Genomic DNA, 15440 nt, shown 5'->3' on the forward strand with positions numbered 1-15440 from the left:
TGGTATTGTGCAACTGTGAGCGAGCAGGGTGAAACCTATGGTATCCTCTGGAGGGGAAGGTCTAGAGGGGTAGATGTCGTCCTGTGGTACATTAGAGACATATGGTGTATTGTAATCGTCCCAGGGGTCTGGGGTATGAGGCGGACTAGGATACCCTAGCGGTTCATCGTCTGCAACCTCCCCCGTGTCATCAGAGGTATCATCATCGTCCACTGGTGGAGGAGATGGTGTAGGAGAATGGTGTGGTGGGGGAGGTGGAGAAGGGAGTCTGAGAGGAGATGTTGCAATGTCTCTTCTTAGGTGGAGATGGAGCCGGTAGAGGCGTGTCCATTGGTCTCTTCTTGGAACTGAGAGTCAGTTGACCTGTGTTTGGGTGGGATCTGGTTTAAAAAGCTCTTCTTGTGGAGGCTGGTGTTTTGGTGCCGACTTTTTCGGTTCCGAGGGCTTGCGTGACACCGAATCTGGGGTGGATTTGTGCTCTTTTGGTTTGAAGCATGAGATTTTTTAGTCTCTGTAGGAGCCTGCGGAACCGGTTGTTTTTTCGGTTCCGATGGTTTTTTCGGTTCCGAAGGTTGAGAATATGAACTTTTCGGTAGTGTCTTTTTACTCGGTTCCGACTACTTTTTCGGAGTCGAGGGGTCGGTGCCTATTGGTTTTGGTGCAGAGTGCGTCGATGTGGAGGCAGTGGTCGGCACAGAGGTGGAGGAAGGTTTCATTTTGGGTGCCGGGGTTTGGGTTTCGGCACGGATGCCAGGCTGACTCGATCCGGAGTGGCCTGAAGGCTTAGGTGTCTACTTCTTTGTCGGGCCCGAAGGCGGGGTGTGAGAAGTATCGTCTCGGTGTGCACCTGGGCCCGAAGGTGAAGGTGTTACCGAAGCTTTTTTCGGTAGTGGGGGGAGGGGGTCGGGGTCGACATCACTACTTATGACCCGCTGCCCAGGAGTGATGTCCTCGACGTTGGAGTCATAGGCTTCGGAGGCGCAGACGGGGCCTTCTTCGACCCGCTCCTGTTCTGGTACATCGACGCCCTCCTGGAATTTGTCGTCGGGAATGGATGTCGACTAGCGAGCCATTGTTCTTCGAGCTCAACGATCCTGAATGGTTTTCTTGGAGCGGACAGAGGCGCAAGCTGGACAGTCTCTGGCCTCGTGCTCTGGTGAAAGGCAGAGGTTACACACCTCATGAAGATCTATGTGTGGGAATTTCGACCCACATTGAGGACATTTCTTAAAAGGAGTCCTTTCCATGAGCCAGATCTAATGTCCTAGGTAAGCCCGAAGGCCTTAGTCGACAACCGGAATCGAGGACTTCGAACTTGAAGAGATGCGCGACGACTAAGGAACGCGATCGAAACAATACCGGAGAAAGGGTGAAGGATTGCGAGTCGAAAGTTGGATCGGGAACGGCACCAAACTGGAGTGCAATAAACACATCCGAGCCCGATGGCGGACAAAAACAATCTGGGGATGGAGCCGATGCCCATGCGCACTATGATCCAAAGGAGGAGTCACCTATCTTGTGACTTCCAAAGACTTTTCCAAGACGAAAACAAGTGCAAACATCCGGGCCCAACACCAGATGGCGATCTATGCTCAGTGTGTGATCTGCAGCTCATATGCCTCGAACATATAATTGTCATTGTAACTTCTTTAGCAGTGTGAAAACGTCGTCGTGGTTATTTGCCGCATTAAGGTGGTGTTTTACTTTTGGATATAACAATGCTAAAAGTTTAACATTTTTACTAAAAGTAAAGTTTGCCCTGTACATGTAGTCTCTCAGAAAGCAAAATGGTCATCCCTGTTTGTATTCCTTCCTCTCAATTTCCCTCTGTTTCTGTCTTTAATTACGGTGGTTGCCCGAGTGATTTCTTGGATAACTGATTGCATTCTGTTTTTTATTGGATTACATTTATGGTAAGCTAACTCAGCAGTTTAAGTCTTTACTATCAAAAGCTGTCCATAATCAGACTATCACGGGTTCCTGGCTGGATCAGCCTTTCAACCCTCTAAGCTGAAGAACATGAGTATTATCGATAATAAGCTGTCTGACCCAGTCCAGACCAGCAAATTAACTACATAATTCTTTCTGGAATTGCAGTTGGGGTTCACTTCTAATGCTCTATAGTGATTTTCATAATAAAAAATGTTTACAGTACCTTTTTTTGCAAGAGTAAACCAAACAAAGTTCACAATATTTGAAGTTCTGTGTGTGTATTAGTGTGGATGTGTGTTTGGTTTGTTTTTCTCATGCATACAGGAGCATGATGGGAAAGTGACAAACCAGGACACATGACATAGCTGGCAAGTTATCCTGTTCCTTGGATGACTTAAATCTCTGGTCCGTTCTTGCTTTTCTATAGAAGATCAGTGTGCTTTCGAGTTTGTTTTAAGGCAATTTTTGAACCATTTTACTGAGCAAAGCGAGAGTTTGCCAGTATTCATCTTAATTCACGGTTATAACTTTTAGTAAATTATTACTCAAAGTGTGACACATATTGCCTTAAAATGGCACATAAGCAAACCGAAAACATTGTATCTATGTTCGGAGATGATTCTTTAAGTGATATATCATGTTCAAAACGCTCATCAAATTAATTCAGCGTGAAATATAAACCAGTATATTCAGGCAATCACAATTAAATAAAACATGCCAATGGGATATAAACAAACGTTACTAGGTCAAAAGAATGAATTAGGGACATTTTAAAATTAACTTACTGGTTCTGTGAGTGTGCTGTCCTTCTCTAAAAACTGAACTACGCAATATGCCAGCTAGATGAATAAAGAAAGGAAAATGTACATTTATAAGCTATTTTCTTTAACAAAAACAGTTTTGTTTCGTTCATCAGAAAATACATTTCAGAACACGTGGAACTACATTACTAAATTAAGTACTGCTGACAATATACAGCATGTATACAAACAAGCTCTTTGGTTAAAGAATTGCTGTTATGCATGGAATACCGCCAATACGCTCCCAAAATCAAAGCTAATGTAGTAGTCTGAACAAACAGTCGTCACAACTTAACTGCTGTCTTTACTGATGCTGCTGTCATCCTGATCTGATTGTCTGAAATGGTATTTTAATCAATCCGAGGTAAAACCGCTACCACAGTAAGAACAGCTGTGGCTACGCCACACTGAAGCAGTAACATACCTAATGCATCTGTGAATATGGTTTCAACTTCAGAGCAACAACGTTTTGCGTCTATAAATCTTTAGAAAACAAGGATTGGTTAAATTCGTTTCATAAGTAAATGTTATTGAACATTTTTCACCATTGAATAACTGATATCACGGGATAGCATGAAAAGTAAGTCTGAATACAGTCTTAGACGCTAAGAACGAAACGGGCAGTGACAAAGCCAAAAGAATCTGACGTTTGAAAAACACTGGTCGGTTATCAATAACGAAATTGTGACGGTGAAGCAAAGACCGTGAGGTGTAACATCTCCGATTCGGAATCAGCAGTTACTTTAATACATAACTTTGATTATGGCGTTGGCACTGAAACAAAACTAAGGCACCGACCCCCGAGAGTAACGCCCTGTGTATTTAAAGACAACTTGGCTAAATCAACATCGGGTGCTGCCGCTTATCTTCCTACTGGGTGGTCTCCTGCAAAAAACGTTAAGTAGTAAAAAAAAACAAAAAACACCACAATGAAGATCCCGTCGGGCAATGCGTCAAAAGGCAAAATATCTTTCAAACACATAGCCCATTGATCTGTCGTAGGGCCCGTTACTCTGAAACAGGTAAAAGAGATGCAACAGCAAATGTTCGAGCAATTTGTCCATGCACATCAACTCCCGAGGACGTTGTTAAAAGCGCCTGTGACTCTTTGGAGGGCAAATTAAATCTGCTGGGCCCTGGTCTGAATAATTTAATCGAGACTGTTATATGCACGAACGGTGCCTGTTTTACTAATTGTGGAATTTGTGCCCATACAGATCACTACATGGAATAACAGTGAGGCTGTAAAATCTAAGCAGAATAAGTCTAGTCTTAGTAGTCACGGGGGCGCCCATGTGCTTCCTTGTATTCAGTCCAATGTAGGTCAATAACCAGGGAAAGTTGCTATGAGTAGGGAAGAGCATAGTGACAAGCATTGGTAAAGTCAATAAGTCTCGCCTGTGTGAGCGGTATTGGCATCGCAATATGTTTAAGCCATTATGTACGCCACTGTGGCTGTTGTTAAACATGGCTAAAAGTTAGTGGGGTAGGGTAGCGGAGTAGGGTCGACTGGAATGGAGTAGATTAGTGTAAAGTTGAGTGGGGGTAGAGTGATGTAGATTGGAGTGGAGTGGGTTAGATTGGGATGAGGTGGAGTGGGGTAGATAGGCGGTGGAGTGGGGTAAATTGGGGTGGGGTAGACTAAATTGAAGTGGGGTAGATTGGAGTGGGATATATCAGGCAGAGTGGGGTAGATTGGAGTGGGATATATTGGGGATACAGCGGAAGAATCTAGTAGGCTGGGGAAGAAGAGTAAGGTAGATTGGGGAAGAGAGGTGTGAGAAAGAATGGAGTGGGGTAGATTGTAGTGGAGTTGGGTAGATTGTAATGGAGTTGGATAGAGTAGTGTGGGCAAGGTTGGGGTGGGGTAGATTGGAGTTGGATAGTGGGGGAGATTGGAGAAGAGTGTACTGTGGAAGGGTGGGGTAGACTGAGGAAGAGTGGGGCGGGGTAGACTGGGGAAGAGCAGGGTAGATTGATGGGGTGGAGTGGAGTTGGATAGAGTTGTGTAAGGTAGATTCGGATGGGGTAGGTAGATTGGAGTTCGATAGACTGGTATGGGGTGTAGAAGATTGGAGTGGGGTGGAGCAGATTGGAGTAGACTGGAGTAGGGTAGATGGGAGTGCAGCGGATTGGATGGGGTAAACTGGAGTAGAGGGGGGTAGGGTAGATTGAATTGGGGTGGTGTGGGTTAAATTGGAATGGACTTGGGTAGATCTTGGTGGCATGTGAAGTGGAGTGGGGTAGACTGGAGTGGTTAGATTGGATAGATTGGAGTGCAGTCGAGATTGGAGTGGGGTAGATAGGCGTGGGTTGATTAGCATGGAGTGGGGTAGATGGGGGGGCATGGCTAGCCAGCCAACATGGCAGACGCAAGTCCCTAACGCTCGGACTGACATCCCCCTTGAATCCGGCAAATTTCTCCTCTAAGTGAGCCATCCACGCTATACACCAACGGAACCAGTCAGCTAAAGACCTGCTGCGTCCAGAGAACCCTGCATTGTGCTGCTCGGCCAACCGAGACAGCGAGGATCAGGGCCGGGGCCTGTCGGTGGGAGGTACCTGCCCGCACTCCATTCGCACCGATTGTGGCAGCGTGGGGCGGTAGAGTAGTCGAGGCGGCAGTCCCCCCGTGTAGCCCCGGACACCAGGAGTAATGCTGCCGCGACCGGAAAGACTGCACGAGCCATAGCGTTCGATCCCATGAGGCCGCAATTGACGAGGTGAGAGGAGCCGGGACCTGTGAGACCGCATTTGGGGGACTGGAGGTGGCGGGTGGCTGCCCGCGCTGAGACGGCGGCCCTTGTGGCAGCAACGGGCAACAGGCAGAGGGAGACGGCGGTGCCCTGCGAGACCCCCAGCATTGTGAGAGGCGAGGCCACGTCCGGCGAGGCCACGTCCGGCGTAGCAAGCGGTGCCGGATGTCGCGCTGTAGGCGGGAGTGGATCTTGTAGAGGGACGTCCTGCGGCGACCAGATTTCTACAGAGGCCTTGGAGGTGTGTAATGCAGGGGCCATTGCGAAGCGAGTTGGGGAGACGCTGAGCAACCTAGGAGCTGCAAAAGAAATGCGTTACTTACCTGTAACAGCAGTTATCCAGTATTGGTGTCTTTCATAGATTCACATGCCTGAATCATTCCCCGTCGTCGAGACGGGAGCCTCCGGTACATAAAAAAGTAATGTCCTATAGACATACATAGAGAAAAAATAGGCCTAAGGGCCTCCCCTTAGTAGCCTATCATAGTCCTTATGTAAAAAGGACCAAACTTCTAGAGCCAGCCAATCAGCTATCACCTCCCTCTAGAACCTTCCTGGCAGGAGCCTCAGTCCCTCAGATTTTCGTACGCACCAAGCTAGGTAGGCGTAATATAGTTAGAGAGAGGCGTGAGTCCTTCCAGGGGAGGCGGGAGGGTTGCATGTGAATCTATGAAAGCCACCAATACTGGATAACTGCTGTTACAGGTAAGTAACGCATTTCTTATCCAGTATTAGGGGTGTCTTTCATAGATTCACATGCCTGAATCAGAGTAGTTAGCAATGCATTATGCACATTTCCGATGTAACATGCCAGAAAGGTACTTGAGATAATACAATCATTATCATAACAGTTCAAAGCATTGGCATACATCAAAACAGTAAACAGTAAAGAATGTGCATACCAGGAAGGCGGGTTGTTGGAAGGCTCACCTCACTGGAACAGATGGCGGAGCACCGCCTGGCCCACTGCCGCATCCTTCGTAAGTTCGGCATCCAGGCAGTAGTGTCTGGAGAAGGTATGCGGTGACTTCCACGTCGCCGCTCTACAGATGTCCAAAATCGGCACTCCAGCAAACAGCGCTGCTGATGTGGACATCGCTCTGGTGGAGTGTGCTTCCACCCTGTCTCGCAACGGCCGTCCGGCCCCTTCATGGCAGAACGCTATTGCAGAAGAAATCCACCTTGAGATGCTCTGTTTTGTAAGAGGCATACCCAGCCTTGGTCTGCTGTAGGCCACAAACAACTGTGAAGATTTTCTGAATGCTTTTGTCTTATCCATATAAAACTTAAGACACCGTTTGAGATCCAGAGAATGGAGCGTCCTCTCTGCTGCCGTGGTAGGGTTGGCAAAAAAGGAGCGTAGGACCACCGGCTCGTTGAGGTGAAAGTCTGAAGGCACTTTCGGTATGAACTTGGGATTTGTCCTCAGCACCACCCTGTCCTGTTTGAACTGCATGAAGGGCTCCTGAATGGAGAGAGCCTGCAACTCGCTGACCCTCCTGGCAGATGTGAGCGCAAGTAATAGAGCCGTTTTCCATGAGATGTACTTAATGGAGGCTCGGTGAATGGGTTCAAAGGGGTGCTTCATGAGTTGGTTAAGGACCAAGTTGAGGTGCCAAGTCGGTGGGACCCGTCGGGGCCTTGGAAAGGACCTATAAAGACCCTTAAGGAACTGTTTTACAAGTCTGCTGGACCAGAGAGACGGGCCTTGAAAAGTCCTGGTAAAACGTGAAATTGCCGCCAGATGTACCTTTATGGATGCATGCGCTAGTCCGGACTGTGCCAAGTGCAGGAGATATGGTAATATCTGCTCGGGTGTGATATGAAGGGGTCTCAGGCCCTTCTCTGAGCACCAAACGCAGAAGCGCTTCCATTTGAGGGAGTAGGTTTTGTTGGTACTGTCCGCCCTCGCCTTTGCTAGCACATCCCTGCAGTCCTGCGGGATGTTCAATTGGCAAAACTCTCTGTGCTCAGGAGCCAGGCCGATAACCTGAGCGATTGTAGGTTCGGGAATTGCACTTGTCCTTTGGACATTGTCAGCAGGTTCGGGTGCTGTGTTAGACGGATCGGCGTCCTGATGGAGAGGCGATGAAGGTCCGAGAACCAGTGCTGCCTCGGCCAGTACGGGGCGATCAGAATTAGTGTACAGGGCTCCGCCTTCATCTTCCTGAGGACCCTGGGAATCATCGGGAACGGTGGAAAAGCGTACGCAAATACGCTGAACCATCCTATGGAAAAGGCATTTCCGAGCGACTCCGGTTGGGGATGCCAGCTTGCGTAGCTTGGGCATTTGGCGTTCTCCCTGGTGGCAAACAGGTCGATTCCTGGGACTCCCCATTCCGAGAACACGTGTGTTAGTGCACTCTCGTCGAGCTCCCATTCGTGGGAGAGGGATTTCTGCCTGCTTAGGGCGTCCGCAATGGTGTTGTCCTTTCCCGGGACGTAGTCCGCCCTGAGCGTAATCCCCTGGAGAACAAGCCAGTTCCAGATTTTCTGCGATTCGCGCGATAGCGTGAGCGAACGCGTTCCTCCCTGTTTGTTCAGGTAATGCATCGTCGTGGTGTTGTCCGTCCTGACGAGCACCTGGGAGTTCTGGATGCGTGGTAAAAAGGCCTGCAGAGCCAGAAACACAGCCCTCAACTCCAGCAGATTTATATGGAGGTGTTGCTCCCGATCCGACCATTTGCCGCTGACTCTGAGGTCCTGAAGGACAGCTCCCCATCCCGCTAGAGATGCATCTGTGGTGATCACCAATGGCGCTGCTGGCAGCAGGAACGGTAATCCTCTCGAGAGGTTTCTGGAATCCTTCCACCACTCGAGACTCCTGGATATTTGTGTAGTTATGTTTATAATGTCCTCGAACGAACCTGCGCTCTGAGTCCACTGGTTCGAGAGAGCCTCCTGCAGTGGGCGCATCCGCAGCCTGCAGTGAGGGATGAGTAATATACAGGAAGACATCATTCCCAGAAGTGACTTGAAGGTGCGAACTCTCAGGGATTTCCTGGATTGCACCGTTTTGGCCAGGGATATGATCCTGTGTTTTCTTTCGGCTGAGGGAAATGCCCTTGCGCATTCCGTATTCAAGGTGGCCCCGAGGAAGGTGATACTTCTCGTAGGGGACGTATGTGATTTCTGAAGGTTCAGCGTCAATCCTAGATGATTGAAAAGATTGGTACAAGCGTTGAAGGATTTGGTTGCGCCTACGGCCGTAGGCGCCTTGACCAGCCAGTCGTCTAGGTAGGGGAAAACTTGATGACCCATTTGGCGTAGGAAAGCTGCCACAGGAGAAAGGCACTTGGTGAAAATCCGCGGAGCGGATTTGAGGCCAAACGGAAGGACCTTGAACTGGTAGTGCTGTCCTGCCACTTCGAAACGGAGAAACTTCCTGTGCCCCTTGAGTATCGGGATGTGATAGTAAGCATCCTGAAGATCCAAGGATGTCATGAAGTCTCCTTCCTCCAGAATGCCAAGGATCTCTTGGAGCGTCACCATCCTGAACGACTGACTCTTCAGGAAAGAGTTGAGTGCCCTGAGGTCCAGGATGGGTCTCCACTTCTTTTCTTTCTTCCGTATCAGAAAGAAACGGGAGTAGAATCCTTTCTCCCTCTGAGCTGATGGAACTCGCTCGATAGCTCCCTTCCTTAACATCTCCGATATTTCCCGGAGCAGCAGTCGCAGATGTCTGTGAGGAGACCTGCGGGGAGGGGTTGGAGGCGGGATGGCGGTAAATTCTAGGGAATGGCCGAATCTGAGAAGTTGGAGCACCCAGCGATCTGAGGTGATGATGCGCCAATTCTTTAGCAAATGGGTCAATTTTCCTCCAATTTGTGTAGAACAAGATGGTAGCTGGACTGGCTGGAGTAAGCGGTCACTGGCGTCCGCCTGTGCCCCTTGTCTGGTTCTTACCCCTGAAATTGGATCTTCCGTAAGATGATTGTCGACCCTGTTGTTGCTTTTGCTGGTACTGGGTCTTGTTCTGGAACGAATATGAGGACTTATTCTGGAATGATCCTCTGTAGGAGGACTGGCCTCTAGATTTGTTGCCCCGAAAGGACTGGTTCCGTGCCTGCAAGGTTCCAAGCGCTCTAGCCGTGTCCGTGTCCTTTTTAATGGCTTGTAGCGCCTCATCAATCTTATCTCCAAATAGGTGCTGTCCGTCGAAGGGCATATCTAGCACCTTCGTCTGCACTTCCTGCCTGAACGATGTTGCTTTGAGCCATCCTTGGCGGCGCAGGACCGCCGCCCCAGCCAGTTGACGGAAGCCTGTCATGGCTACATCAATGGCGCAATCGATGATCTCTGCCGCAGAAGACTGGCCTTCGGAAAGGAGTGCTTTCACCTCATCCTGTGTGGCACTCGGAAGTTCTGCTAAGTAAGGGGCAATATCCTCCCAAAGTTGGCGGTTATAACGCCCTAAAAGGGCTATAGAATTGGCCACCTTGATGGTCATTGCCGAAGTGGTCGAAAACCTTTTTCCTATTGTGTCTAACTTTCTGCCCTCCTTGTCTGGTGGTGCTTAAAGAGGCGAGGATGGATTGCGTGAATTTTTCTGGGCCGCTTGGGTCACGACCGAATCCGGCTTCGGGTGGCCAGTCAGGCAAGCTGGCGCCGTGGATGGTGCTCTATACTTCTTATCCAGACGCGGAACGACCGCAGGAACTGAAGCTGGCGTTAGCATCAACTTCTTTCCCTGGTCCCAGAGGAAGTCAATGATAGGGATTGATTTGGACGTCTTTTTCGTCTGCTCCTTAAAGTCATGGAGGAAGCATTCTGTTTCCGTCGACTCCATGACCATATGGAACCGCGTCGCAGCCCGTTCCACTTGTAGGAAGGTGGATATCTGACTATGGTTACCCCCAACTTTTTGCCTAGTGTCTAGCTGGTTTTTCGACTTAGTTGGCCTGAGATCCTGCCATTCAGGGTCTCAGGCTGTCTGCTCTCTCTTTAAAATGGATTCCATGTACCCTAGGTACATTCCCAATTGGTAAGGATCACCTTATTGGACCCTGTACAGTGTACCCTAGGTACCCAGGGCATAGGTGTACCCTAGGCCTCCCAGGGGCTGCAGCATGTATTATGCCACCCCTGGTCTGGCCTTCCAATCAGACACAACTGGCTGATCACTCAGCTGGGGCAAGGTCGTGTAATCACCCCTTGCTTAGGTGTAGTATTCCTATACCTACCTTATATATAGACACATGTGTACCTATCAGTCACTCCTATGGCAGGCCTTAACAATCCTGGAGGCAGAGTGCTTGGTAACATGTGAGATGGTGCTCTAGCATGAGCTGAGCCTGTCTGCAGCTTTCGGAACCATGTCCTTATAGCTGTTCTATGATATAGCCTACCATATACTCTTAAAGTGCCTTATAATCTTAAACGGTTATGGTAACTATGGTTGGGCTGTATCAAAACATGTCGTGTAAGGTGTCTAACACTTTGGAATAATACCCCCATACCATTTCTGGTGATGAGGATATTATTCCTCCCTTCTAGAGGGAGAGACATGTTAAAATCATACTTTGCTGTGTAACCTCTGACCAAAGCCTCAGCATCACAAAATGGATGCTGCTGCCACAGACACCAGTCTGACCTCCTGCTGCTGGGAGTGATCCCAGCCAGGGAGGCCTGGACAATAGGTTTCCTGCTTGGGGAGGTGCTAGCACCTCCCCAGACAGCCTTTAGTGTATTGGGGCAGGGTGGGCTGAAAGGAATGAGACATGCCTGGGGCACACAAGGTGTTCCTTGCATAGTCCAGTTCAAACCGGCGCTGGGGCACTCCAGCCCCAGCTCTGGCGCGAAACTGGACAAAGGGAAGTGGGTGTAACCACCCCCTCCCAGGTCCCACCCATAAGGCGTGACCTAGCAGGTATCCCAGCCCCCCAGATTAGTATAAGAGTGGGAGTTGGGCCTCAAGACTTTAGATTATCCTGAACCTGCAAAACTGAACAGAAACTCTGGACCTTCGACATTCGACGAAAGAAGAAGACTGAAGAATCTCCCTTGTAGCCAAGGAGTGGCTACCCTGTGCAAACAGGCACCATCAAGTGACTACCCTTTGCTTTGTGAAACGTTCGACGAGGAACCGACTGCAGAGCCCGACCAGAGCCTTGATTTCCAGACTTCTCCGACCCTCGTCCACATCTGCAGCAGAGCTGAGATCCGTGGAGGCGACGAGCGACGTGGGACCGGCTACCTGGGAAAAGTGGCTAGTAACTTACAGCGCAGCTTCTGAGGTACCCTCGAAGTTGTGCACCGGGGATTGAGAAGCCCCAACCCCAAGCACCATCTGCACCGAAGACCAGCCCCCCACACTCCACGAGTCCTGCGTGGGGCCCTTCAGCATTTTCCTGCTTGCCGCGTCTGTCCGGTTGCTTGCCCGCTGGCTAGTGGCCTTTGTGACGACGCTCCCTAAAATCTTCTGCGCTGGTTTGGCTCCTCCAGACTGGCTCCCGCTTCTCTGCAAAGAAGAAGCACCCCAGACCTTCCTGGTCTGCACCAGAAGCAAGTCCCTTGTTCTTCGTGGGTTCCGCTTGCCAAGGCTTGGTGAGTCCTAGTCCAACTTCGACGCCGCCGACAGCAAGAGCCTTCGTGGGACAGCTCGCCTCCTGGTCCTGGTCGTCCTCGACGCTTCCTGGTCCTCCTGGCTCCAGCGACAAGCTTCACCTTCCCCTGCAACTCTTCACGACATCGCCTGGTTCCTTCCTGGTTCCACGTGGTCACTGGCTAGTGACCTTGACTCTGTCCCCTCTGCTTGCAGGTTTCTTCTCTTCTTGATCCCAGGCTTGGGATCCACCGGACACTCTCCCCTGACTGCCTGTCAGCATCTTTCTTCAGGCATCCATAGGAGTCGACGACGAAAACGACGCATCTTCACCCCTATGCACCCGCAGCCTGTGGGCTAGGTAACTTGGGTACTCCGGTGCTCATCAGGATAGTGACTATCCTAGTGTCTAGTTTTCAAGTCTCAACTTCCTAGCTACTCCGGAAGTGTCCTAAATCTATCTATTTCTAAACTGTAACATTGCTATTGACTTTTACGCATTACGCGTGAGTGTTTCCACTCTGCACACGAATCCCGTGGGCCTCCCACTCCCTAACTAACGCTAGTGTAGTGTAGCCCCAGCGATTCCCTAGGCCTAGGCCTATTCTATTTCCGTGACAGTGGTTCTTATACCACTTATTTAGTATATGGTTTGCGTGGCCCCTAGGGCCTAACTGTATTACTTACCTGTGTGACTTACTGTATGCATTAATAAGACTGTGTTGTACTTACCTCTAAACTCATAAAGAGTGCTGAGGGTTTGCTTAGAATAAATACACTTTATTTTATATATATATATCTGTTGTGGTGTCCTTTCATTTGGTATTCAAGGGATTATATATGGTATCACAGCTGGCTTCACATGCCATTCAGAGTTTAGCCTAAGACTGCTCTTGTCCATGCTACCACTAGGATAGCTGGTCTATAAGGTTGACTTTACAACCAATCACCATAAGGGTATTTGGACTGATATAAGGTGTACACTATAACTAGTGACATCATACATCAGGCCAACTTCTCACATTGGTGGCAGCGGTGGGATCTGAGCTTGCTGTTGTAATACCATTGTAATCTTGAGATACTAAATTGAAAGATCACACAGATATTGTCTAGGTACATATAACATAGATTATTATACTTAAGTCCTACTGGACTTTGTAGTTGTAGGTTGAAGGGAATAACACACCCTGACTACAACTACTAGAAAGGTTTAGTAGATACAACTAGTGTAGGTAGGTGCACACACCACACCCTCACTAGATCATGCCTCTGGGAGGAGATCAAGTAGATGCTCTCTCAGGAGGGGCAGGTCTGCAGAAGACCCCCTCTAGGTATGATACCTTAACATTCCAGGAGATGAGACAATTGTGTACCTCCAGAGGAATAAAACAGGGTGCAAACCCTACCCTCCTTCAGTTAAGACAACTCCTAGAGGAGTATGATGCTCAGAGGGCATCACAGGAAGGTGCCCTAGGCGCAGAGGAGGGTCTACCCACCACAGAGGAGTCAGATGGGCCTTCAGATGGGGAGGTAGACAGCCAGAGCCAAGTAAGGAGACTTAGCCAGGCTAACTTAAGTTTACATGGGAGTTTGCATGGGGTCCCCCCATACAGACCCACAAGTAGACATTCACAGAGAAACAGGAAGGACAGATCCCCTTCAGGGGAATCCATCCACTCCCATGTCTCTAGCATCTCTAATGCTTCCTCTCACAGGGGAATGACTTCACCTGAGAGAAAGGAGCATAAAGCCAGAATGAGGGAAGCTAATCTGAGGATTCAGAGGGAAGAAATTGCCCTTGCCAAAGAGAAGCTTGCTCTGGCCAGAGAGCAAAAATTGTGTGGGTCAGAACCCACTGGTGGCAGCAACATCCCTAGAGATAGGGATAGGTCTTATGACCATAGAAACCTAAGCAAGATAGTCCCCCCATACCAGAATGGGGATGACATCCACAAATGGATGACTGCTTTGGAGAGGGCCTGCAAAGTACAGCAGGTACCCCAAAGTCAGTGGGCAGCTATCTTGTGGCTCTCCTTTTCTGACAAAGGTAGAGACAAGCTCCTCACAGTCAGTGATGAGGATGCAAACAATTACAAAGTCCTGAAGAGTGCTCTGATAGATGGGTTTGGCTTAACCACTGAGCAATATAGGTTGTTGTTCAGAGACACCCAGAAGACACAGACACAGGACTGGTCTGATTTTGTGGATTGTGCCACTAAGGCTTTGGAAGGTTGGTTAACTGGCAGCAAGGTGCAGGACTACACAGGATTGTACAACTTGATTATGAGGGAGCAGATCCTTAGTAATTGTCAGAACCAGCTTCTCCATCAACACCTGGTAGACTCAGATTTGACCTCTCCCCAAGAATTGGGAAAGAGGGCAGATAAATGGGTCAGGACCAGGATTAGGCCTAAAAATCAGGGTGGTGACCAAAAGAAAGATACCACCAAACCTCAAGAGAAGGGTGGGGATAAAGCAAAAGAGAAATCTTCCTCAGGGCCCCAAAACTCCACACAGGGTGGTGGGTCCCAAGCTCCCTCCTCTACCACAGTTAAAAAGCCTTACTGCCATGTGTGTAAAACACCTGGGCATTGGAAAACTGACAGCAGTTGTCCACAGGCTAAAAACAAAACTGTTCCTCCAACTACTCCTGTCACACCACCTATTACTGTCAGCAGTAATCCCCCAGGTGGTGGGAGTGCCCCCAAAAATTTGGTTGGGTTTTCTTGGGGAACACAGGGGGATCCTGGCTTAGCCAATTCCCCTACAGCAGCTACTCTTGTCTGTGATGGTGGCATGGGGTTTGCCAACTTCACTGCCTGTCCCAACACTTTGGGTAGGTACAGACAGGCACCCTACATCAATGGTAGAAAAGCTGAGGCCTACAGAGACACTGGAGCTAGCATCACTATGGTGGCCCATAGGCTAGTTCCCTCTGAGCAGCTTTTGCCTGGTTTCTCATACCAGGTAACTAACATTGATGGCAAGCAGAACAGTCATCCCATGGCAGAGGTATGTCTCAGCTGGGGAGGTGTCACTGGCCCTAAAAGGGTGGCAGTGTCTCCAACCTTGCCTGTGGACTGCTTACTGGGGAATGACTTAGAACTCTCAGCTTGGGCTGGAGTTGAACAAGACACCCATTCTAAAATGGTAGGCCTTTCCAAAAAGGGTAGTGGGGTTGTGCCAGTCACAACCCCTGTCCAAGTAGCTTTCCTCCCTGAAAAGGTTGGAAGGGCAGTGGTAGCCACAGCCCAGGCACAGACAGACTCCCCTGTAGCAATTGGCAGAGCTGTGACAGTCACAGCTCAAACACAAACTGAGTGCCTTCCTGAAAAGGTTGGCAAGGCTGTAATGGTCTCAGCCCATACTCAGACTGATATAGGTGTAGTGAAGCCTGAAACTATGGAT

At 49.3% G+C, this 15440-nt stretch overlaps 1 protein-coding gene across 6 annotated transcripts in view; it reads right to left on the reverse strand.

Moving 5' to 3' along the window:
- Positions 1-15440, reverse strand: part of PPP2R5C (protein phosphatase 2 regulatory subunit B'gamma) — a 1282082-nt gene that overhangs the window by 493371 nt on the left and 773271 nt on the right. For all 6 annotated transcript variants that reach the window (XM_085626348.1, XM_085626347.1, XM_085626349.1 and 3 more), the window contains one exon: positions 2718-2771. In XM_085626348.1, coding sequence (XP_085482474.1) covers positions 2718-2771 — 54 coding nt within the window. The remainder of the gene's footprint in view (positions 1-2717; positions 2772-15440) is intronic.

Source organism: Triturus cristatus, chromosome 9 (assembly GCF_964204655.1).
Source record: "Triturus cristatus chromosome 9, aTriCri1.1, whole genome shotgun sequence".
Taxonomy (NCBI): domain Eukaryota; kingdom Metazoa; phylum Chordata; class Amphibia; order Caudata; family Salamandridae; genus Triturus; species Triturus cristatus.